Genomic DNA, 22,854 nt, shown 5'->3' with positions numbered 1-22,854 from the left:
TCGTGGGCGGTAACTTCTCCCAGCGCGGGCTGCTGTTGTTTTTCAGCGCGCTTTTCATGGTGGCAATATGGCGGCGCTTCCAATTTTCCAAGCGGACCGCCTAGGCACATGGTCACCTGTCTGAACAGGTCTAGTCCTTATCCTGTTCGTGACGCCAGATGTGAAGCCCCACAAGTGCAGTGTCGGTGCATTACCTTCAGGGACTCCACTCAGCTGGATCTTGTCACAGGTAGGAAACCTTCTTCTAGGATTGTCGTGACGCCACTCTCAGAATTGCGGTCAGTGGGGACCGCCACTGCAGATTAAGGGATGCCTGGGGCTGATGGTGGGTGGAGTCAGTTGTAATAGCCTCCTGAGAGTGAGGCAAGCCCCAGGGCCCTGTGTAGGTGTGTAGAACCACAAGGCGCAGAATAACTCCACACAAGCAGAATGTCTTTCAGGGGTTTTACTCACTGTTGATGGCAGGGTGAGTAACCCGGGCGTAGCTGGGATGAACCAGGCTGGAACCAGGTATCCTTCAGGCTGACTGATGAGGGTGGCTACCGACTCGCCTTCCTTAGCCCTTCTGTGGTTTGTGGTAACCCCGACTTTTAGTCCCTATGGGGGTCACCCAGGGAAGTAGCTGCTCCCCTCGTTTGTTTGCCGTTTGCTTGTCGCCTGGACCAGATCACTCCAGCTGCTTGCCTCCTGTGAACTATGGGCCCTAACTGTGGCTACGTGGCTGCGGCCTTTGGGGTGTTGTGGCGTGGGCTTTGAGGGCCCCACACCGGCAGGTTTAGCAAGGAAAGGTGGATCTATCCCCGCACCGGGATCTGCCGCCCGTTTGGGCCTGGTACTCCCTGACAGTCTCCGTACTTTCCACTACGCTGCTCTCTCTAGCTGTGTGTGGGGTTCGGGCAGCACTACCAGGTGACCGTTCTCCCCCGTCGGTAGTCACTGCGCGGACGCTGTTAGACTGCAACAGCTCCAGGGTCTGCTCCTGCTCTTCCTGAGCTGCACACTAAACTGGCTCACTCGTGGGACCTGCACTGCTGCTCCTGTCTGAGCTCCACTTCCATGCTCCTCACTCCTCCACACTCTGCTTCAGACTGTTTACTCCTCCTTCTCTTTTCCCCTTGTGCCTGCCTACGCCACCTAGCAACCAGGCTCTCTACCACACCCCTTGAGTGGAGATGGAGGCTTCGCACCGGCTTCGCCCCCTCCTGGGATCCCCAGGGGTCCTCCCAAAGGTACATGTGTGAGACCTGATCACTATGCGCCTGTGTAGTCACACCTCGGTCAGCCTTCTGGATTACCTGTTTGTACTGTCCCCAGCATGGGTGCAGTACTCAGTGGTGCCTGACCAGGTCAGGGGCGCCACACTCCCACCTGGCCAAAATCCTACTCTACACTGATGAGGGGCAATACCCCAAAACAGCTGTCTGTGGATGGATACCTGGCCTTGGTATTTCCCTTGTCATATCTTTAAAGTTGTCAAAGAGTTGGATATTGACTAAAAGGGACACTTAATATGGTGGTTACGGTGGTTTCCTAAAAAGCCACTCCTTGGCTAGGTCCTTCCCGGAGGGATATCTGGCTAGTTTCTGAGTCGAGACTCCTAACAGAGGCTCCACAGACTTTTTGATTTGCATACTCAGGGACATGGCCAAGGTATGGAAAGCTGAAAAACGACCACCTTTGAACAAGAAACATAAGATAAAACGTCATGACTGAGCCAAGAAATATCTTAAGACTGATTGTTCAAAGGTTTTATGGACTGATGAAATGAGAGTGACTCTTGATGGGCCAGATGGATGGTCCAGAGGCTGGATCAGTAAAGGGCCGAGAGCTCCACTCCGACTCAGAGGCCAGCAAGGTGGAGGTGCCGTACTGGTATGGGCTGGTATCATCAAAGATGAACTTGTGGGACCTTTTTGGGTTGAGGATGGAGTGAAGCTCAACTCCCAGACCTACTGCCAGTTTCTGGAAGACAACTTCTTCAAGCAGTGGTACAGGAAGAGGTCGGTATCGTTCAAGAAAAACATGATTTTCATGCAGGACAATGCTCCATCACATGCATCCAACTACTCCACAGCGTGGCTGGCCAGTAAAGGTCTAAAAGATGAAAAAATAATGACATATCCCCCTTGTTCACCTGAACTGAGCCCCATAGAGAACCTGTGGTCCCTCATAAAATGTGAGATCTACAGGGAGGGAAAACAGCACACCTCTCGGAACAGTGTCTGGAGGCTGTGGTGGCTGCTGCACGCAATGTTGACCATAAACAGATCAAGCAATGACAGAATCTATGGATGGTCGGCTGTTGAGTGTCATCATAAAGAAAGGTGGATATATTGGTCACTAAGTTTTTTGGGTTTTGTTTTTGCATGTCTTCCAAAAATATTAAGCTTTGATATTTATGAGTCTTTTGGGTTGATTGTGAACATAGTTGTTGATCAATAATAAAAAAAAATCCTCTAAAATGCAACTTGCCTAACAATTCTGCACATAGTGTATTTGGCACCATAACCAATAATGTCTGGCCCCCTGTATTTAATAATATCTCCCATCCTAGGCCCCTATGTTCTTCCATCCCAGGACCTTAAACTGCCCCATACTGAGTCCCTATGTTTCTTCATCCTAGGCCCCTAAACTGCCCCATCCTGAGCTCCTATGTTCCTCCATCCCAGGCCCCTAAACTGCCCCATCCTGGGCTCCTATCCCACTACTCTGTCCATTCACAGGGGGAGGAACAAAAAGATTTTCTTCACCTCCCTGCGCTCCCCTGGCGTCCTCTTGCGGCTTCATATCTGGTGCGTTCAAATGGCCACCCACCCATGCAAGGCCACGCGATGACATCAGAGCGCGGCGCATAGCAGTGATGTTAAAATATGCAGATGCACTGACATGCAAAAGTATGTAGATTGCTGTATGTGGAGTCAGGAAGGAATTTTTTTCCCCATTGGAGCTTATTTGACACATTGGGTTTTTTTTGCCTTCCTCTGGATCAACATGTTAGGCTACGGGTTGAACTAGATGGACTTAGAGTCTCCCTTCAACCTTAAAAACTATGAAACTATGAAACATACATGCACACATGCTTACATACGTAGACACACAGATATACGAAGACAGTCAGACAAATGTATGCAGACAGACACACAGACACATGCACACAGACATACACAGACAGGCAGTCACATGCATACAAATGCACACATACATATGCAGACAAATGCACACAGACATATGCAGACAAATGCACAAGACATGAACACTCATGCAGACAAGCACACACTCATGCATTCGTAAACACACAGGCATGAACACACAAGAAGACATGCACACATAAATGAGGACAGGCACACATATGTAGACAAAGAAATGCGCACATACACACATATATGCTTACATATGTATGTGGCGCCCCTGAGTGTTAAGTGCAACAGGGTACTACATCTAACCCCTGATTCCTGGAAGACCAGTGCCGGTAACGACCACAACACACACACAATCCACGCACTTTTTCCCCAGACTGGGTAACAGGCTAGAGATGGACATGATGGATGGCAACCTATTGGTTGGGACTCATCCAATCCACTAGTCAGAAACCTGGGAGGAGGAGGGGCTAGTCAGTGGCATGGACAGAAGACGGATATCTTGTCAGATAGTGAAGAGTCAGATAGACAGTCAGTCAGAAGTTAACTTGCTTACAAAGTGTAAAGTGACTTACCGAGTAAAAGGAGTACAGTTGCCAGGGAGGGTACGGTGCAAGTACTCACTGGACTGAGCACTGATGGGGTACAGAGCCCTAGTTCAGGAAGACGCTTCAGGCTCACCTGATAACAGTCTGCCCAGTGAGAGGATCATCAAGGACCTTACCAATGTTAGTGTCCGGGGCACAGCAGCAAAGAGGTGACCTGGGAACGGGGACAGAGGTCTGACCCAAAAGAGGTTTAAGCTTCCTGTAATATAGGCCAGGACTGAGACAACTGGAGGGGACCCCAACAATGCTCCAGGCCACGGTGACCTACCAACTACAGACGGGTGCATGGAAGTAAAGCTCACCAAATTACTCAGTTCACTACACCGGCACTGGAACAAAGGGAATACCAGATTGGTAGAGACCAGCACCAGCCGGGTAGCAGCAACTCCAAAGCAGTGAGTAAAGCACAAGTTACACCGCAGCCACTGTGTTGTCTGAATTTTTCCGACACCTCTGCATCTACATACTGCAACCACCATCATCCTCCCCCTGGGGCCTAGCTCTACTTGTGGAGGGCCATCACACCTAAGCTACCTAATACCACCAGCCCCAGCAGTGAGAGACTTTGCAGCGGCGGCTTTCCCCATATAGCCGCATACTGCAAATGGCGTCACAAAAAACACATTATTTTTATTTGTCCCTTGTACAAAATTACTTTTCAAGTGACCCCCAGGGTCATGGAACCGGACGACGGCCACCCAGTGATACGTCCCAGTAAATACAAGGTCCAGGACCGAGTATCCCAAAGCCCTTGGGTGCCTCATGTAGACACAGACAAATGTACAGACATGCTGACACACACACAGACAAGCACATGTACACATAGGCAGACACATAGACATGCACACACACAGAAAAATGTACACATATGCTGGTGTACGTAGACAGACACATGCACATATTCACACAGACACGCATACATATATAACCACATGTATAAACAGACGAACGCACACATAGACACCCACATGCATGCACACAAATATGCACACATATGTAGAAATCCAGAAGGCAAACACATGCACAGACACGCACACATATGTAAATTAAATACAGAAAAGTCCGGCTGACGCTGACGCTGCCATCACCACTGCCACCGCTGTTCCAGCACTATATGGTCCTCTATGAGCAGGCGTCTTCTCCTCTCCTCCTCTGCCTCTGTGTTTAATCCTCACATCACCACCATTCTGATACCGCTTAATGCTGAATGTGACGCCCTCCACTTACCCTCTACCCTGACGGCTGTCCCTGTGACCCGTATACCTCTGCGTCTCTATTATAAGCAACTACCTTGAGAAAGGTCTGATAAACCGAAACGTTGGTTTGTTGCTTTTGTGTCAGGGTTCACATTTTGCAATTTTTGTCGGTTGTGAATAAAAACACTTGCATTCAAATTTTCCTCTCCTCTCTTATTGAGTGCTCGGGTTCCCCATTACTTGTTACGCACACATATGTAGACACAGGCACACACACTCATATGTAGACATGCAGACAGGCAAACATATGCACAGATACGCACACATATGTAGACACATGCACATGTGGCGCCCCTGACCTGGTCAGGCACCACTGAGTACTGCACCCATGCTGGGGACAGTACAATACAGGTAATCCAGAAGGCTGACCGAGGTGTGACTACACAGGCGCATAGTGATCAGGTCTCACACATGTACCTTTGGGAGGACCCCTGGGGATCCCAGGAGGGGGCAAAGCCTTCACCTCCACTGGAATAGTGGAGGGGGCCAAAAGCCTCCATCTCCACTCAAGGGGTGTGGTAAGAGAGCCTGGTTGCTAGGTGGCGTAGGCAAGAACAGGAGAGGAGGAGCAGTGAGCCGGTTTAGTGCAGAGTCCAGGGAGCTCAGAGGAGAGCAGACCCCTGGGGCTGTTGCAGTCTAACAGCGCCCGCGCAGTGGCTACCGACGGGGGAGAACGGTCACCTAGGAGTGCTACCCGAAATCCATCTTCAGCTAAAGAGAGAGCACGGAGTGGGAAGTAAGGAGACTGCTAGGGAGTACCAGGCCCAAACGGGCGGCAGATCCCGGAGCGGGGATAGATCTACCTTTCCTCGCTAAACCTGCCGGTGTGGGGCCCTCAAAGCCCACACCACAACACCCAAAAGCCGCAGCCACGTAGCCACAGTTAGGGCCCATAGTTCACAGGAGGCAAGCAGCTGGAGTGATCTGGTCCAGGCGACAAGCAAACCGCAACCAAACGAAGGGGAGAGAGGCTTCAGCAACTTCCCTGGGTGACCCCCATAGGGACTAAAAGTCGGGGTTACCCCAAACCACCAAGGGCTAAGGAAGGCGAGTCGGTAGTCACCATCATCAGTCAGCCTGAAGGATACCTGGTTCCAGCCTGGTGCATCCCAGCTACGCCCGGGTTACTCACCCTGCCATCAACTGTGAGTAAAACCCCTGAAAGACATCCTGCTTGTGTGGAGTTATTCTGCGCCTTGTGGTTCTACACACCTACGCAGGGCCCTGGGGCTTGCCTCACTCTCAGGAGGCTATTACAACTAACTGCACCCACCATCAGCCCCAGGCGTCCCTTAACCTGCAGTGGCGGTCCGCACTGACCGCAATTCTGAGAGTGGCGTCACGACAATCCTACAAGAAGGTTTCCTACCTGTGACCAGACTGAGCCAGTGGAGTCCCTGAAGGTAATGCACCGACACAGCGTTCTCGGGGCTTCACATCTGGCGTCACGAACAGGATAAGGACTAGACCTGTTCAGACAGGTGACCATGTGCCTGGGCGGTCCGCTTGGAAAATTGGAAGCGCCGCCATATTGCCACCATGAAAAGCGCGCTGAAAAACAACAGCAGCCCGCGCTGGGAGAAGTTACCGCCCACGAAGAGGTGTGGCTACCCAGAGATCCCCTGCAGAGTCCTGACCTCGCAAGTGAAGAGAGCGGAAGCGTTCAGAGACGTCGGGACAGAAAGGGAGCCAGAAGTCTGCTGTTAGAGGAAAAAGACGCAGAGGAAATGGCGTCTGAACACAGAGACCCAGAGCCAGGCTCCGCTGCCTGGTGGTGTCGGGAGCTTGCCGAGTTCTGCGATCAACTGGAAGCCAGGGTCGGAAGGCAGATCAGAGAGGGACGTGCGGAGTTTCTGGAAATGACCGCGGCGGTTCAGGCCTATGAGGGGAGAGCCGCGCGCCGGGTGCCAGACCGGGCGGTGACGACTCAGACCCCGATGCTGCCAACGATGGGTGAGTCCAGTGTTGCCCCTGCCAGCGCGAGTGCCCCGATCCCTGCTGCCACGCCCGCGGTCCCTGAAGAGGCGCCCGGCGCGGCGACGCCGAACCAGGCCGCAGCCACGCCAGGTGCGGCCCGCCAAGCCCAGGCCGCCGCAGCGATGCCCTGCTCGGCCCGTAGAGAACCGGCTGCCACCGCGACCCTCATCCGCGCCGCAGGTGTGACGCTGACCCAGGCCGCCGCCATGCTAGGCCCGGCCCGCCGAGACCCCACCGCAGCAGCAACGCTCGTCCGCGCCGCAAGTGAGGTGCTGAACCATGCCGCCGCCACGTCAGGTGCGGCCCGCCAAGCCCAGATCGCTGCAGCGACGCCCAGCCCAGCCTGCAAAGATCCCATCGCGACAGCGACGCCGATCCAGGCCGCCGCAGCGATGCCCTGCCCGGCCCGCCAAGAACCGGCCATAGTAGCGAAGCCCGCTAAGACGCCAGCTGCAACAGCGACGCTGATCCAGGCCGCCGCCATGCCAGGCGCGGCCCGACAAGACCAGGCCGCCGCCATGCAGGGCGCGGCCCGCCAAGACCAGGCCGCCGCCATGCAGGGCGCGGCCCGCCAAGAAAAGACAGACGTACCATTGTTTACCCCGGCCTGCAAGGCCAGAGCAGACACCGCTCCCCAGTCTAAGGAAGTCCCTGCTAGGAAGTCCCTGATAGGTGCGGACCCCGAATACTGGAGACTGAAGGCTGACCTGGAGGCCCAGTTCCCACAGGAGATGGTGGACCGGTATCTGCTCCCTCCGCACACCCCCAAGGCGACTCCTGCGGCGACCACACCAAAGAGTCCCCCGCCCGGGCCTGCTGATGAAAGTCCATCCCCAGCACTGCCACGACAGGAGTGTTCAGAAGAACTAAGGGGGAGGGGAGGCCAGAAGGCTGAGGAGCTGACTCCGGAGCCATCAGCAGTGGATTCATACCCCGAGCCAGAGATGTTGCCATACTCCCGCTGGGACGAAGAAGACCCGATACCTTCCGCTGAAGAAGATCTGCCCAAAAGCCTCACCTGGGAGCTTGTAAGCTGTACCTCGCAGAATCCAGCCCGCAAGACACGGCGCCGTAACAGAACCCAGTCTTTCCCTGCACCGCAGTCCCCAGAGCAGAGAGATGAAATAACGGCCAGAGACCTAGAGGAGAAACGGTTCCTGAGAAGAGCCAAAGCCCAGGTCAGAGGACCCCTTTGTCGAGGAGTAGTGGAAGATTTTAGCCTAAAATCAGGATACGGCTTTATAGTTGCACCTGGTATGAAAGAAGGCATTTTTGTCAACAGAAGAGACGTTAGAGCTCATTTGCCCAGAGGACATCCTGGAAGGAACCTAAGGATGGGAGACACAGTGCAGTTTACCATGCATCAAGGAGAAAGAGGCTGGTATGCGCTAGATGTTACACCATGTCCTAAAGAAAAAGAAACAGACACAGAAGAAAGGAAAGACAGAGATAGAGAAAGAACAGACAAAGAACCCACCGATGAGACCACCACGGATGATGAAAAAGACCGAGAAAGCAGCAGGTGCCGCAGCCCTACAGGCCCAAGCCCTGGTGAGGAGGAATCTGCATAAAGTAAGAAGTACAACAAGTTACTGTTTTGACCAGTTTGAAAGTTTGCAACGTTACTGTTTAAGAGATGTGCCCACATAAACTAATGTGAGAAATGAACCTTAAGGCTATGAACTGGCTATAGCCACAAACTCTCGCAGTGTAAATAGTTACACCAGAGGGCACCACCACCACCAGAGCCAGCCTGTTTAGGGGCTTGGCTCGTCTGCAACCAGGGAGCACGTCCGTATATAGGGCCTTGGCTTACCTGCAACCAGAGAGCATGCCTGTTTATGGGGCCTGGCTCTCCACCACAAAGAGGGTACCTGGTCAGCACCAACTGTGGAGGCCGCCTCTACATCCTGCCAGAAGAGGCTGAAGGCGCGGCTTCACCAGGCCAGGTATGCCCTGAAGACCACCAGACCATGAAAGCCGCCTCTACATCCTGCCAGAAGTGGCTGAAGGCGCGGCCAACAGGAGAGGCAGATTGGAGGAAAGGTCTGGGGAAACGGATGGCCCAGACCTGGTTACCAAAAGGACCGGTGACCTGCCTCCTGAAAGGGTTTGGGTGGGTTAACGGACTTGTGGGTGGAGGGTGGTGATGTATGGTACCTGGTGGTTTTAAATGTTTTACCATGTTTTTACTGTTTTATGCATTTTAAAATGTTGTCTTGCAGCCCGAGGACGTGCTGGTGATAACTAAGGGGGAATGTGGCGCCCCTGACCTGGTCAGGCACCACTGAGTACTGCACCCATGCTGGGGACAGTACAATACAGGTAATCCAGAAGGCTGACCGAGGTGTGACTACACAGGCGCATAGTGATCAGGTCTCACACATGTACCTTTGGGAGGACCCCTGGGGATCCCAGGAGGGGGCAAAGCCTTCACCTCCACTGGAATAGTGGAGGGGGCCAAAAGCCTCCATCTCCACTCAAGGGGTGTGGTAAGAGAGCCTGGTTGCTAGGTGGCGTAGGCAAGAACAGGAGAGGAGGAGCAGTGAGCCGGTTTAGTGCAGAGTCCAGGGAGCTCAGAGGAGAGCAGACCCCTGGGGCTGTTGCAGTCTAACAGCGCCCGCGCAGTGGCTACCGACGGGGGAGAACGGTCACCTAGGAGTGCTACCCGAAATCCATCTTCAGCTAAAGAGAGAGCACGGAGTGGGAAGTAAGGAGACTGCTAGGGAGTACCAGGCCCAAACGGGCGGCAGATCCCGGAGCGGGGATAGATCTACCTTTCCTCGCTAAACCTGCCGGTGTGGGGCCCTCAAAGCCCACACCACAACACCCAAAAGCCGCAGCCACGTAGCCACAGTTAGGGCCCATAGTTCACAGGAGGCAAGCAGCTGGAGTGATCTGGTCCAGGCGACAAGCAAACGGCAACCAAACGAAGGGGAGAGAGGCTTCAGCAACTTCCCTGGGTGACCCCCATAGGGACTAAAAGTCGGGGTTACCCCAAACCACCAAGGGCTAAGGAAGGCGAGTCGGTAGTCACCATCATCAGTCAGCCTGAAGGATACCTGGTTCCAGCCTGGTGCATCCCAGCTACGCCCGGGTTACTCACCCTGCCATCAACTGTGAGTAAAACCCCTGAAAGACATCCTGCTTGTGTGGAGTTATTCTGCGCCTTGTGGTTCTACACACCTACGCAGGGCCCTGGGGCTTGCCTCACTCTCAGGAGGCTATTACAACTAACTGCACCCACCATCAGCCCCAGGCGTCCCTTAACCTGCAGTGGCGGTCCGCACTGACCGCAATTCTGAGAGTGGCGTCACGACAATCCTACAAGAAGGTTTCCTACCTGTGACCAGACTGAGCCAGTGGAGTCCCTGAAGGTAATGCACCGACACAGCGTTCTCGGGGCTTCACATCCACACCCATGCACAGACACACACACATACATAGACACACAGGCACAAGCCTGCACACACAGTATGTGGTGTGTATGTGGTGTGTGTGTGGGGTGTGTATACGTGTACACACACATAGGCACATACATGTGTAACGGGGGCAGGGGGCGCCTCAGGGGGTGTAGTCGGGTCCCCTCGCCTTGTGGGCCGCAGGCTGAACCCCGGCCCGGCCGTTACTTGCAAAACAGGTGTGTTGTTGGGGCAGAGTGTGGATGCATGGGGCACATTCATGACAGCGTTCTTTCTGTGCTCTCCAGCTCCTTCTTCACACACAGGAAAGAGGCAGTTACAGACAGCAGGTAAACTAAACACCAATTTATTGTATAGAGCTTCCATCTTTCTGTTTGCAGCAGGTTTCCTTTAGTATGTTACAAGTTACAGGTCCTTTTCTACAAAAACGGTTTCCTTTTTCTCTACGGGCACTTTCCTTTGCCTGCAGGGGCCAATTGTTATCCCCCTAGCAGTGGTACTCCTATCCCGGATTTTAGTCCAGCCCTTTCCCAGGAATTTGTATTGAACTAGGGGACGGCTCCAGTACTCACTACCGGCTCCGGATTAGCTCCAACTTCTTCGCTCCACTGCCACAGCACCCACTCCTGCACTCTGCCCCGGCACTTCTCCTCAGCTCTCTCCCATGTTACATCTCACAGCACCCACTCCTGCACTCTGCCCCGGCACTTCTCCTCAGCTCTCTCCCATGTTACATCTCACAGCACCCACTCCTGCACTCTGCCCCGGCACTTCTCCTCAGCTCTCTCCCATGTTACATCTCACAGCACCCACTCCTGCACCCTGCCCCGGCACTTCTCCTCAGCTCTCTCCCATGTTACATCTCACAGCACCCACTCCTGCACTCTGCCCCGGCACTTCTCCTCAGCTCTCTCCCATGTTACATCTCACAGCACACTGCCCTGCATTCAGAGCCCAACCCCCCTTCTCTTCCCTCCTAGGCTGCCCTGCCCCTTCCTTCCCTGTCACTGTTACCAGGGGAACCACTCACTACACTGGCACCTAGGGGGGGGGAAGAACCGTACATAACACATAACATGGTACAATGTGCCACCATACTCCTGTGGCGTCTTCAGGGGGGGGATTCTCTTTCCCGGTTCGGGGGTCCGACTACCCCTTACACATGCACACAGAACACAAATACAGGAACAAATACATAGACACACAGGCACATACCTCCCAACCGTCCCGGATACAGCGGGACAGTCCCTCTTCTGAGCCTTTGATCCCGGGTCCCGCCCGTGAGGCTGTTTATCCCGGGCTCCACCCACCCACTGTAGCCCCGCCTCGCTGTTTCTCCCTTCTATTCATTACAGAGCCGAGCGCGCACCTACTCCTGTGACTGCTGCTGAGGTATGAATCACCCCCTGCAGCAGAGCGACCCCCCTGCAGCAGAGCGACCCCCCCTCCCCCAGAGCCGACCCCCCCAGTCCCGGAGCCTGCGTTTCCCTGCAGCTGTTCTCTGATTCCCCGTGTGCGGCTTCTCACTGCTGCAGACACGCGGGGAGTCAGGAAGCTGAGGAGACCGTGCAATCAGCACTTCTCTCTCCTGCAGATAGCACTGGCCAGTAATAACCTATGCAGAGTGACATCTGCAGGCTTCTATTAGCTTACCGATCAGTGGTCTCCTGCCTGTGGAGCTGCTGGGTCCTAGCTTCCCAACAACTTCAGCTCTGCTTTATCCTGGCTGCCCTACCAGTTAAAGGGAACATGTCAGCAGAAATTTCACAATAAAAGTAATAGATTCCCCTCTCCAGCTCCTGGGCTGCTTCTAGAAAGGTTCCTGTTGCTATTGTGCCCCCTTTGAGACCTACAAAAATACTTTATGAAGTCTTACCTTTTTGTATGCAAATGTGTTTTTATGGTCACGGGGGCGGGCTGTCTGGCGTCCGTTATTCCCCCTCCTGCCGCTTTACGCAGTCCCCCATTGCTCATTTACATACACAAGAACGCCTTCCTCATGTAACTGTCCTCCCGAAGATTTGCGCATGTGAACGCTTTTTCAGGTGATTGCGCAGGCACGAGATTATGGGCGGCGCTGTGATTGTCATCAACAGCGTTAACCAAGTACCCGCCCATAATCTCGTGCCCGCACTTTTCCCTCTGACTCCACCGTTATGCGCAAGTGCTGGCCATATGAACCATGTTACCTATTACCGCTTGCACGAGATTATGGGCGGGTACTTGGATGACTTTGCTGATGACAATCACAGCGCCGCCCATAATCTCGCGCCCACGGTAATAGGTAACATGGTTCATATGGACAGTGCTTGCGCATAACGGTGGAGGCAGAGTGAGAAGCGCGGGCACGAGATTATGGGCAGGTACTTGGATGACGCTGCTGATGACAATCACAGCGCCGCCCATAATCTCGCGCCCATGGTAATAGGTAACGTGGTTCATATGGCCAGTGCTTGCACATAACGGTGGAGGCAGAGTGAGAAGCGCGGGCACAAGATTATGGGCAGGTACTTGGATGACGCTGCTGATGACAATCACAGCGCCGCCCATAATCTCGCGCCTGCGCAATCACCTCAAAAGCGTTCACACTTTGCACAGTGCTCAGTCCCGCGAGAGTGGCACTGGGCATGCACAAAACTTCAGGAGGACAGTTACATGAGGAAGGCGTCCTCATGTATGGAAATGAGCAATGGGGGACGGCGTACAGCGGCAGGAGGGGGAATAACGGACGCCAGGCAGCCCGCCCCCGTGACCATAAAAACAGATTTGCATACAAAAAGGTAAGACTTCATAAAGTATTTTTTTAGGTCTCAAAGTGGGCACAATAACAACAGGAACCTTTCCAGAATTCATCCCAGGAGCTGCAGAGGGGAATCTTTTATTTTTTTTGCTAAATTTCTGGTGACAGTTTCCCTTTAAAGGGAACCTGTCAGGTGCAATCTGCACTCAGAGCCAGGAGCAGTTCTGGGTGTATATTGCTAATCCCTGCCTAACTGTCCCTGTATACACTAGCATAGATAAAGGCATCTATAGAAAAAGTATTTTTAAAGAGCTTATATCTTATGCTAATTAGCGCGGGGACTAGTCCCAAGGGCGTTACTTCACTTGGCTAGTCGGCTCACATAGCGTATTAGTACTCACACAGGGGCGTAATAACATGCTAACATGCTATGCGAGCCGACTAGCCAAGTGAAGTAACGCCCTTCGGACTAGTCCCCGCGCTCATTAGCATAAGATATAAGATCTTTAAAAATATTTGTTCTTGATCTCTTTATCTATGCTAGTGTATACAGGGACGGTTAGGCAGGGATTAGCAATATGTACCCAGAACTGCTCCTGGCTCTGAGTGCATATTGCACCTGACAGGTTCACTTTAAAGGGAACCTGTCACCAGATTTGGGGCCTATAAGCTGCGGCCACCACCAGCGGGATCTTATGTACACATTCTAACATGCTGCATACCTCCCAACCGTCCCGGATACAGCGGGACTTTCACGCTTTACGTTGTTTGTCCCGTTGCCACGGGCGAGACGGCCGGCTCCCGGGCTCCGCCCACCCACTCTCTCTCCGCCTCCCTGCTTTTCCCTCCTACCATCCTAGTAGACGTGGCATAGAGAGGAGCGCTGCCTGTGCTGCTGCTGGTACAGTAAACTAATCTCCCCAGCGCTGATTTCCCTCCCTCCCCCCTCACCCCCGGCCGGAGCCTGTCTGTGCGGTCGGCCGGCCGCCTGTCTGTGCGGTCGGCCGGCCGCCTGTCTGTGCGGTCGGCCCGCCACCTGTCTGTGCGGGCGCCCCCCTGCCGCCTGTCTGTGCGGGCGCCACCCGCCGCCTGTCTGTGCGGGCGCCCCCCGCCGCCTGTCTGTGCGGGCGCCCCCCTGCCGCCTGTCTGTGCGGGCGCCCCCCTGCCGCCTGTCTGTGCGGGCGCCCCCCGCCGCCTGTCTGTGCGGGCGGCCCGCCGCCTCATTGTGCGGGCAGCCGGCCGCCTCTCTGTGCGGGCGGCTGGCCGCCTCTCTGTGCGGGCGGCCCGCCGCCTGTCTGTGAAGGCGGCCGGCCGCCTGTCTGTGAAGGCGACCGGCCGCCTCACTGTGCGGGCGACCGGCCGCCTCACTGTGGCTGCCTGCGTGTCCGTGCTGGAGGCCCGCCGGCTGCCTGCGTGTCCGTGCTGGAGGCCCGCCGGCTGCCTGCGTGTCCGTGCTGGAGGCCCGCCGGCTGCCTGCGTGTCCGTGCTGGAGGCCCGCCGGCTGCCTGCGTGTCCGTGCTGGAGGCCCGCCGGCTGCCTGCGTGTCCGTGCTGGAGGCCCGCCGGCTGCCTGCGTGTCCGTGCTGGAGGCCCGCCGGCTGCCTGCGTGTCCGTGCTGGAGGCCCGCCGGCTGCCTGCGTGTCCGTGCTGGAGGCCCGCCGGCTGCCTGCGTGTCCGTGCTGGAGGCCCGCCGGCTGCCTGCGTGTCCGTGCTGGAGGCCCGCCGGCTGCCTGCGTGTCCGTGCTGGAGGCCCGCCGGCTGCCTGCGTGTCCGTGCTGGAGGCCCGCCGGCTGCCTGCGTGTCCGTGCTGGAGGCCCGCCGGCTGCCTGCGTGTCCGTGCTGGAGGCCCGCCGGCTGCCTGCGTGTCCGTGCTGGAGGCCCGCCGGCTGCCTGCGTGTCCGTGCTGGAGGCCCGCCGGCTGCCTGCGTGTCCGTGCTGGAGGCCCGCCGGCTGCCTGCGTGTCCGTGCTGGAGGCCCGCCGGCTGCCTGCGTGTCCGTGCTGGAGGCCCGCCGGCTGCCTGCGTGTCCGTGCTGGAGGCCCGCCGGCTGCCTGCGTGTCCGTGCTGGAGGCCCGCCGGCTGCCTGCGTGTCCGTGCTGGAGGCCCGCCGGCTGCCTGCGTGTCCGTGCTGGAGGCCCGCCGGCTGCCTGCGTGTCCGTGCTGGAGGCCCGCCGGCTGCCTGCGTGTCCGTGCTGGAGGCCCGCCGGCTGCCTGCGTGTCCGTGCTGGAGGCCCGCCGGCTGCCTGCGTGTTTGTGCTGAATGGGTGTGGATGGGGAGTGGATATGGGCGTGACTGTGAAATGGGTGTGGTTAGGGGGCGTGGCCTAAAAATTTGCCGCGGCGCGCGTCCATGCTGCTGATTCTGAACATGGGCCACAGAGACAGAAGAGCAGAAATCCCTCAGGTTGGTGTGTGCTGTGTATGGGGACATCATGGCAGTTAGTCTCCACCTACAAACTCAGAAACAGAGAGATAGGACACGCAGGGAGGAAAACTGGTGAAAAATGCACTAGGGTCACCCTAAGATCCTACTTATGTGTTTTCCATGTTTATATTTTCCACAGGAACTGCAGTCCTTAGACTTAAGCTAACAAGTACCTTATCTAATAACGCCACGATCAATGCAGTCATACAAAAGGTAACTCAAGTCCAACATCTTTATATTTGTTTAAACTTCACAGAACAGGAAAATTGGTAACAGGAATACGGGCTGTGCACTTGCTCCATATAAGAGTCTGTGTTAGGGTATGTGCGCACGTTGCTTTTTACCTGCTTTTTTGCTGCTTTTTCTTCTGCGCTGTTTAATGCCAAAATGGATGTGTTCTTCTATTCAAGCAAAGTCTATGGGAATTTGGGTTTCTTGTTCACACTATGTTGTTCAAAATGCTGCCTTTTTGTGGCAGAACTTTGGTCAAAAACTCAGCTTTGCAGTGCAAAACCCAAATGGCAAAAACAATTGACATGTTGCTTCTTTGAAAAGCTGAGTTTTTGACCAAAGTTCTGCCACAAAAAGGCAGCATTTTGAACAACATAGTGTGAACAAGAAACCCAAATTCCCATAGACTTTGATTGAATAGAAGAACACATCCATTTTGGCATTAAACAGCGCAGAAGAAAAAGCAGCAAAAAAGCAGGTAAAAAGCAGGTAAAAAGCAACGTGCGCACATACCCTTAGTGTCATTTGTGGGTGTCAGTTTCCCCGGTCTCTGGGTTGGTGAAGCTATGAGTTGCAGCCCTTGAGACTCATACCCCGAGGCTGCATTGCTGCTTAGTACAGAGCTGCATAACCTCTGTCTGCTGCCATAAAGGCTCGGTCACCAGCTATATGTATTCTGCACTAAAACAAATGCTTCCCCTCATCGTGTAGTCTGGCTGGCTGAGCTTGACACAAATATATTATACTCTTTCAAGATTCCAGCTTAGTAAGGAGTTTTAATGGAAAAAAAATGCCAAGAAACCTTCTGAAAGTGCCATATAAGTTACTGTACAACCCTGTAATGATCCTGGAAACATGAGAAAGCCAGAAACTCATCTATAAAGAGAAGAGACAAAGCCTAGAAGGAGCACACCACAACAATCACAAGAAATTATTGCATTTTATTAATACAAAAAGTGGCCTAGAGATCCGCAATACTAGGGTCCCGAGTAGCTAGATTATAATAATCATCCTCCGACGCGTATCGCAGCTGCAAATGCGGCTTCATCAGCGTCGGAGGATGATTATGCCTCAGCAGCCCCATCTATAATCTAGCTACTCGGGTCCCTAGTATTGCGGATATCTAGGCCACTTTTTGGATCCCCCATATCCAGGTGGATCCCTGGGCACCAGTGGGCTTTACTCCTCCATTCACACTGGTCTTCCCTTCTGTACAGGGCACAACCAGCAGGTATGAATTCATTTAATGGTCTGTTCATTTAGTCCGGCTTTTGGAGGGTCCATTTGTTTATACATGCAGTGTATTATAGCACTATTTGTGGACTATGCATTCTTCCCACAGTGTCCAGCAGTTATTCTAGTCTTTGACAACAATAGAGGTTGAAATATACTGTAGTAACCCTTTATAGCATTGTACTACTGGTGGGTTCTTCGTTATCTGCTGTTGGCTCATGTGTAACATCTTTGGCATTTAGTGATTTTATGTGTTTTTAACCCATGGGTGTTTTGCACTAATAAAAAACAATAATTTATTGTTATTGTTGTGGTGTGCTCCTTTTAGACCTTGTCTTTTCTCTCTTTAAACGGTTATTTTACAAGCATGGAGCCCCTGCTACTATAGTATTTGATATTAATTAGTGGTGCAACTCATTTAATTTCAATAACTCCTCTATAGGCAGCTGTTTGGGAGTCATTACCCCTCATCAGTTTAGTGCAGGCTATGAAATCCTAAAAGCGTGCTCCATGGAAGAAAATATGCAAATTAGCTATTTTCCTGACTGAAAGTAACGTCTGGACACAAACGAGGAGTAGCTTATGTATAAGTCAATGTCTGACCCTTTTATTAAGCCTTGCAATATGACCAGGGATCAATGCTCCATGGGTGTCGCTCTCAGGCACAAGACTGCTCTACACTGATGAGGGGCAAACACCCTGAAACAGCTGCCTGGAGATGAGTATCTGGCCAGCCATTTATCAGAGGTCATGTTACAAGACTTCTTACATAGCGCGCCTGGGGAAAAAGAAGGGACTTGTAAAGGTGATTTTCACTGCATAGTAAAAGCGACTGCTATAAAGACTATACTGCATTTACGTGCACATTCCACCATGAGACGAGCTGAGTATGGAGCCCGACTGGCAATGCTTCATGGGAGAAAAATAGATAAATCAGCTTTCACAGAATGATAGAAATAAAGTGTCTCTAAGGAGAGAAAGCTTCTTTATAAGCCAATATCCGACCCAAAGGGGTTGTCTGCTGGAGGATGTAATAACCTACTGTAACACTAGATACGGGGGAATATCAGACGAATGGTGAAAAGGAAGGGAAACCCTGTGTCTAGGGAAGGGGAGATGGTGACCCCTGACCAAACCTACCATTGGCTCCTGGGTTGCCTCACCACCCTAGATAGGTTTTGCACCTATGTGCCAAGCCGGATACCTGACACCAGGATGACCCTAGAGCTGGGCCCTATATAGGGAATGGATTGGATGAGTGCTTCGTCAACCCAACCAAACACTGAAGAAGACAGAAGGAACACACACATGGGGAAAAAGCAAAAAGAACTTATGTCCAGATGCTTCAGGAAGAAGTTCGGCAAAGAGTAGCAACAATCCTACGGATTAGTGCAAGCCACATGCTTGTATTCAGAGCTTGTGAAGGAACTGAACATCCTCAGCACACGTCCAGGGAAAAGGAGAGTATTTAAACCCAAGGTGAAATACAGATGATTAGCAGCTGAAAGGAAGAGGCGCTCCGCAGGGTCCTAAAGGCAAAAGGATGAAAACCCAGCAGAGGAGATACCTAGTACAATGAATACAGACAGCAGGAATAACGGAAAGTCAGCGAGCATTTTGTGCAGGGGCCACACTCAAATGGAAAGGGGGTATGTAAAGGGGAGATATAGTTAGTTCGTGAAGCCACCCGTGGTGTGCGGTAATTGGGAGTACCGCCACTGCTGTTGGGAGTATCCGGGGTGCTGGAGTGGGGCAGCAAGGTGTCGTTGCCCTCAACGGGTAGGGGAAGGCCCTGGGACTCTGGAGGGTGCTATGGGATGCAGGGGAATGCGCAGGCTCGCTAGTTGCAGGGATTAACTGGGTACTCACTCAGCAAGAAAGCAGACACTGACAACCGGGTAAACCAAGTCTCTGACTGCCGCTGTTTACTGAGGGGAGCTCGTCCGAGTCCCGTCCCCTGCAGCACTGCCTGGTGGTCCGTGACCTGCCTCCTGACACAAAATTTAGATTGTCTGTTGTGGCCCGGTAGCTTGGAACTTTCCGGGCCCCGCTCCCCACTGTGGCTAAGTGAGGGAGCCTGCTCTCAGGAGCTCACGCTTGGGATGTCAGTGTGCCGCTTGTTAGGAAAGCTCTATCCCCCTTGTTGCGCTAGTGCTCCCGATCTCTGCGCTTCGTGGGAACAGTCAATAAAGGCCCTGTTCTCCGCAGGTTAGTTGCCGGGTCGCCTGAAGCTTCTCACCGACCAAGGGTCCGTGTACCTCGACGTGCCTTCGGTCCCGGACGGTGATGGGACCAGGCTGCTGACCGTCCTCCTTGACGGACTCCAGGCACCTAGCCTCAATCCCCTGCGACCGGGCGTCCGACTCCTCTAGGTGCAGACCACCGTCTGCGACCTAGTCTGCTTTTTCCCTGGGAGCTACAACTCCCAGCTTCCTCAGAGCTCCTCGCAGCTCGAGGATTACTACTTGACTCTGGGGAGCTGCTACTCCCAGCTCCTCACTCTCTGGGAGCTACTTCTGTTCTTCTGTCAGCTCTGCTCTGCACTTCCTCCCTCGCTGACTTCCCCCCTCCCACCTCCCTGTCTGACCGCTAGGTGGGCGGCCCTATTCCTGCTTAAGCTGCCACTGGTGTGCCTGACAGGTGTGGTGCGAGGTGTATCTAGGTGTTGTGAATGCTGATGGAGGCAGTACTGCAGGATGGAGACCCAGAACCATGGGGGTTTGAGCCCTGCACGGGGAGGGCAGATTGTGCAGAACCCTGTGATGACCCGAATAGTCCAGGGCATCACAAATGTAGCGGTGGTTGAGCCTGCCACTGCCACACCATTTTAACATGGATAAAAATGTCTTGCTATGCCGTTTGGTGGGGGTCGTATCAATCAGACCCCCATCAGTCTATCAGTTATCACCTATTCTGTGGGTAAATTGACAACATCTTTCAGTGGACAATCATTATAAAGGACCGGACACTGACTTATATAGAAACCACCTCTCCTGGGGGGCATTTTGTGTCTTTCATTTTACTACAAAACTAATTTGCATACTTTTCCCCCCCATGGAGCATTGCCATACTCCTCTAGTTTCATTCTACATATTGATGGAAGGTGTAATTTAAAGTTTTCATAAATATAATTTGTATTGCAAAACAAAAAGAAGATAAAAGCCAACAACAATAATAGTAACAACCCACAAGCATTGGCATAATCAGTAATAATATAATAATGACATTGTGGCCGTGCCCTGATACAATCACACGGATGGCAGCTGATCGCTCAGGGATCTCGAAGCCAAAGTCAACACTTTATAATTTGCTTTGCTGCATTTCCGCATATTTCATGTCTATAAAAAAAGTTATAGTTTCTATTGTGCACTGTTTCTAATTATATATATATTGTGTAACTTGAGCCCTGCACCCAATGGCTGCTCCACTATTCAAATACTAATAAAAAAGCTCTTATTTTACCCCCAAACTGAGGATTCAACATAGTTTACTATTTCCCAGAATGACACACTAATTCACAGGCTCAATATCACTCCACCCGCTCACTAAACACCTGAATCTCCTTCCTCTTCCACCCGCTCACTAATCATCTGAATCTCTTCCCTCTTCCACCCGATAACTAATCATCTGAATCTCCTTCCTCTTCCACCCGCTCAATAATCGTCTGAATCTCCTCCCTCTAACAGCCACTCACTAATCGTCTGAATCTCCTTCCTCTTCCACCCACTCACTAAACACCTGATTCTCCTTCCCCTTCCTCCCGCCCACTAATCGTCTGAATCTCCTCCCTCTTCCTCCCGCTCACTAATCATCTGAATCTCCTCCCTCTTCCTCCCGCTCAATAATTGTCAGAATCTCCTTCCTCTTCCACCCGCTCACTAAACACCTGAATCTCCTTCCTCTTCCACCCGCTAACTAATCATCTGAATCTCCTCCCTTTTCCTCCCGCTCACTAATTGTCAGAATCTCTTTCCTCTTCCACCCGCTCACTAAACACCTGAATCTCCTTCCTCTTCCACCCGCTCACTAATCATCTGAATCTCCTCCCTCTTCCTCCCGCTCACTAATCATCTGAATCTCCATCCTCTTCCACCCGCTCACTAATCACCTGAATCTCCTTCCTCTTCCACCCGCTCACTAATCGTCTGAATCTCATCCCTCTTCCTCCCGCTCACTAATCGTCTGAATCTCCTCCCTCTTCCAGCCACTCACTAATCGTCTGAATCTCCTTCCTCTTCCACCTGCTCACTAATCATCTGAATTTCCTTCCTCTTCCACCCGCTCACTAATCATCTGAATCTCCTCCTTCTTTCTCCCGCTCACTAATCGTCTGAATCTCCTCCCTCTTCCTCCCGCTCACTAATCATCTGAATCTCCATCTTCTGCCAGCCGCTCACTAATCATCTAAATTTTCTCCCTTTTCCAGCCGCTCACTAATCGTCTGAATCTCCATCCTCTTCCAGCCGCTCACTAATCGTCTGAATTTCCTCCCTCTTCCACCCCCTCACTAATCATCTGAATCTCCTTCCTCTTCTTCCCGCTCACTAATTGTCCGAATATCCTTCCTCTTCCTTCCGCTCACTAATCGTCTGAATTTCCTCCCTCTTCCAGCCGCTCACTAATCGTCTGAATCTCCATCCTCTTCCACTTGCTCACTAATCATCTGAATCTCCTTCCTCTTCCACCCTCTCACTAATCATCTGAATCTCCTTCCTTTTCTTCCCGCTCACTAATTGTCAGAATCTCCTTCCTCTTCCTCCCGCTCACTAAGTGTCTGAATCTCCATCCTCTTCCACCCTCTTACTAATCATCTGAATCTCCTTCCTCTTCTTCCCGCTCGCTAATCATTTGAATCTCCTTCCTCTTCCACCCGCTCACTAATTGTCAGAATCTCCTTCCTCTTCCTCCCGCTCACTAAGTGTCTGAATCTCCATCCTCTTCCACCCGCTCACTAATCATCTGAATCTCCTTCCTCTTCCACCCGCTCACTAATCACCTGAATCTCCTTCCTCTTCCACCCGCTCACTAAACACCTGAATCTTCTTCCTCTTCCACCCTCTCACTAATCATCTGAATCTCCTCCCTCTTCCTCCCGCTCACTAATCGTCTGAATCTCATCCCTCTTCCTCCCGCTCACTAATCGTCTGAATCTCCTCTCTCTTCCAGCCACTCACTAATCGTCTGAATCTCCTTCCTCTTCCACCTGCTCACTAATCATCTGAATTTCCTTCCTCTTCCACCCGCTCACTAATCATCTGAATCTCCTCCTTCTTTCTCCCGCTCACTAATCGTCTGAATCTCCTCCCTCTTCCTCCCGCTCACTAATCATCTGAATCTCCATCTTCTGCCAGCCGCTCACTAATCATCTAAATTTTCTCCCTTTTCCAGCCGCTCACTAATCCTCTGAATCTCCATCCTCTTCCAGCCGCTCACTAATCGTCTGAATTTCCTCCCTCTTCCACCCCCTCACTAATCATCTGAATCTCCTTCCTCTTCTTCCCGCTCACTAATTGTCCGAATATCCTTCCTCTTCCTTCCGCTCACTAATCGTCTGAATTTCCTCCCTCTTCCAGCCGCTCACTAATCGTCTGAATCTCCATCCTCTTCCACCTGCTCACTAATCATCTGAATCTCCTTCCTCTTCCACCCTCTCACTAATCGTCTGAATCTCCTTCCTCTTCTTCCCGCTCACTAATTGTCAGAATCTCCTTCCTCTTCCTCCCGCTCACTAAGTGTCTGAATCTCCATCCTCTTCCACCCTCTTACTAATCATCTGAATCTCCTTCCTCTTCTTCCCGCTCGCTAATCATTTGAATCTCCTTCCTCT

General features: G+C 52.8%; 1 protein-coding gene across 2 annotated transcripts in view; it reads left to right on the top strand.

Annotated features, from left to right (window-relative positions):
• LOC142316896 (uncharacterized) overlaps window positions 1-22,854 on the top strand; it is a 105,032-nt gene that overhangs the window by 64,309 nt on the left and 17,869 nt on the right. For both annotated transcript variants that reach the window (XM_075352657.1, XM_075352656.1), the window contains one exon: window positions 15,703-15,776. In XM_075352657.1, the coding sequence (XP_075208772.1) occupies window positions 15,703-15,776 (74 nt within the window). The remainder of the gene's footprint in view (window positions 1-15,702; window positions 15,777-22,854) is intronic.

The sequence above is a fragment of the Anomaloglossus baeobatrachus genome, chromosome 6 (assembly GCF_048569485.1).
Source record: "Anomaloglossus baeobatrachus isolate aAnoBae1 chromosome 6, aAnoBae1.hap1, whole genome shotgun sequence".
Classification (NCBI taxonomy): domain Eukaryota; kingdom Metazoa; phylum Chordata; class Amphibia; order Anura; family Aromobatidae; genus Anomaloglossus; species Anomaloglossus baeobatrachus.
This window is presented reverse-complemented; position numbering and strand designations above follow the sequence as displayed.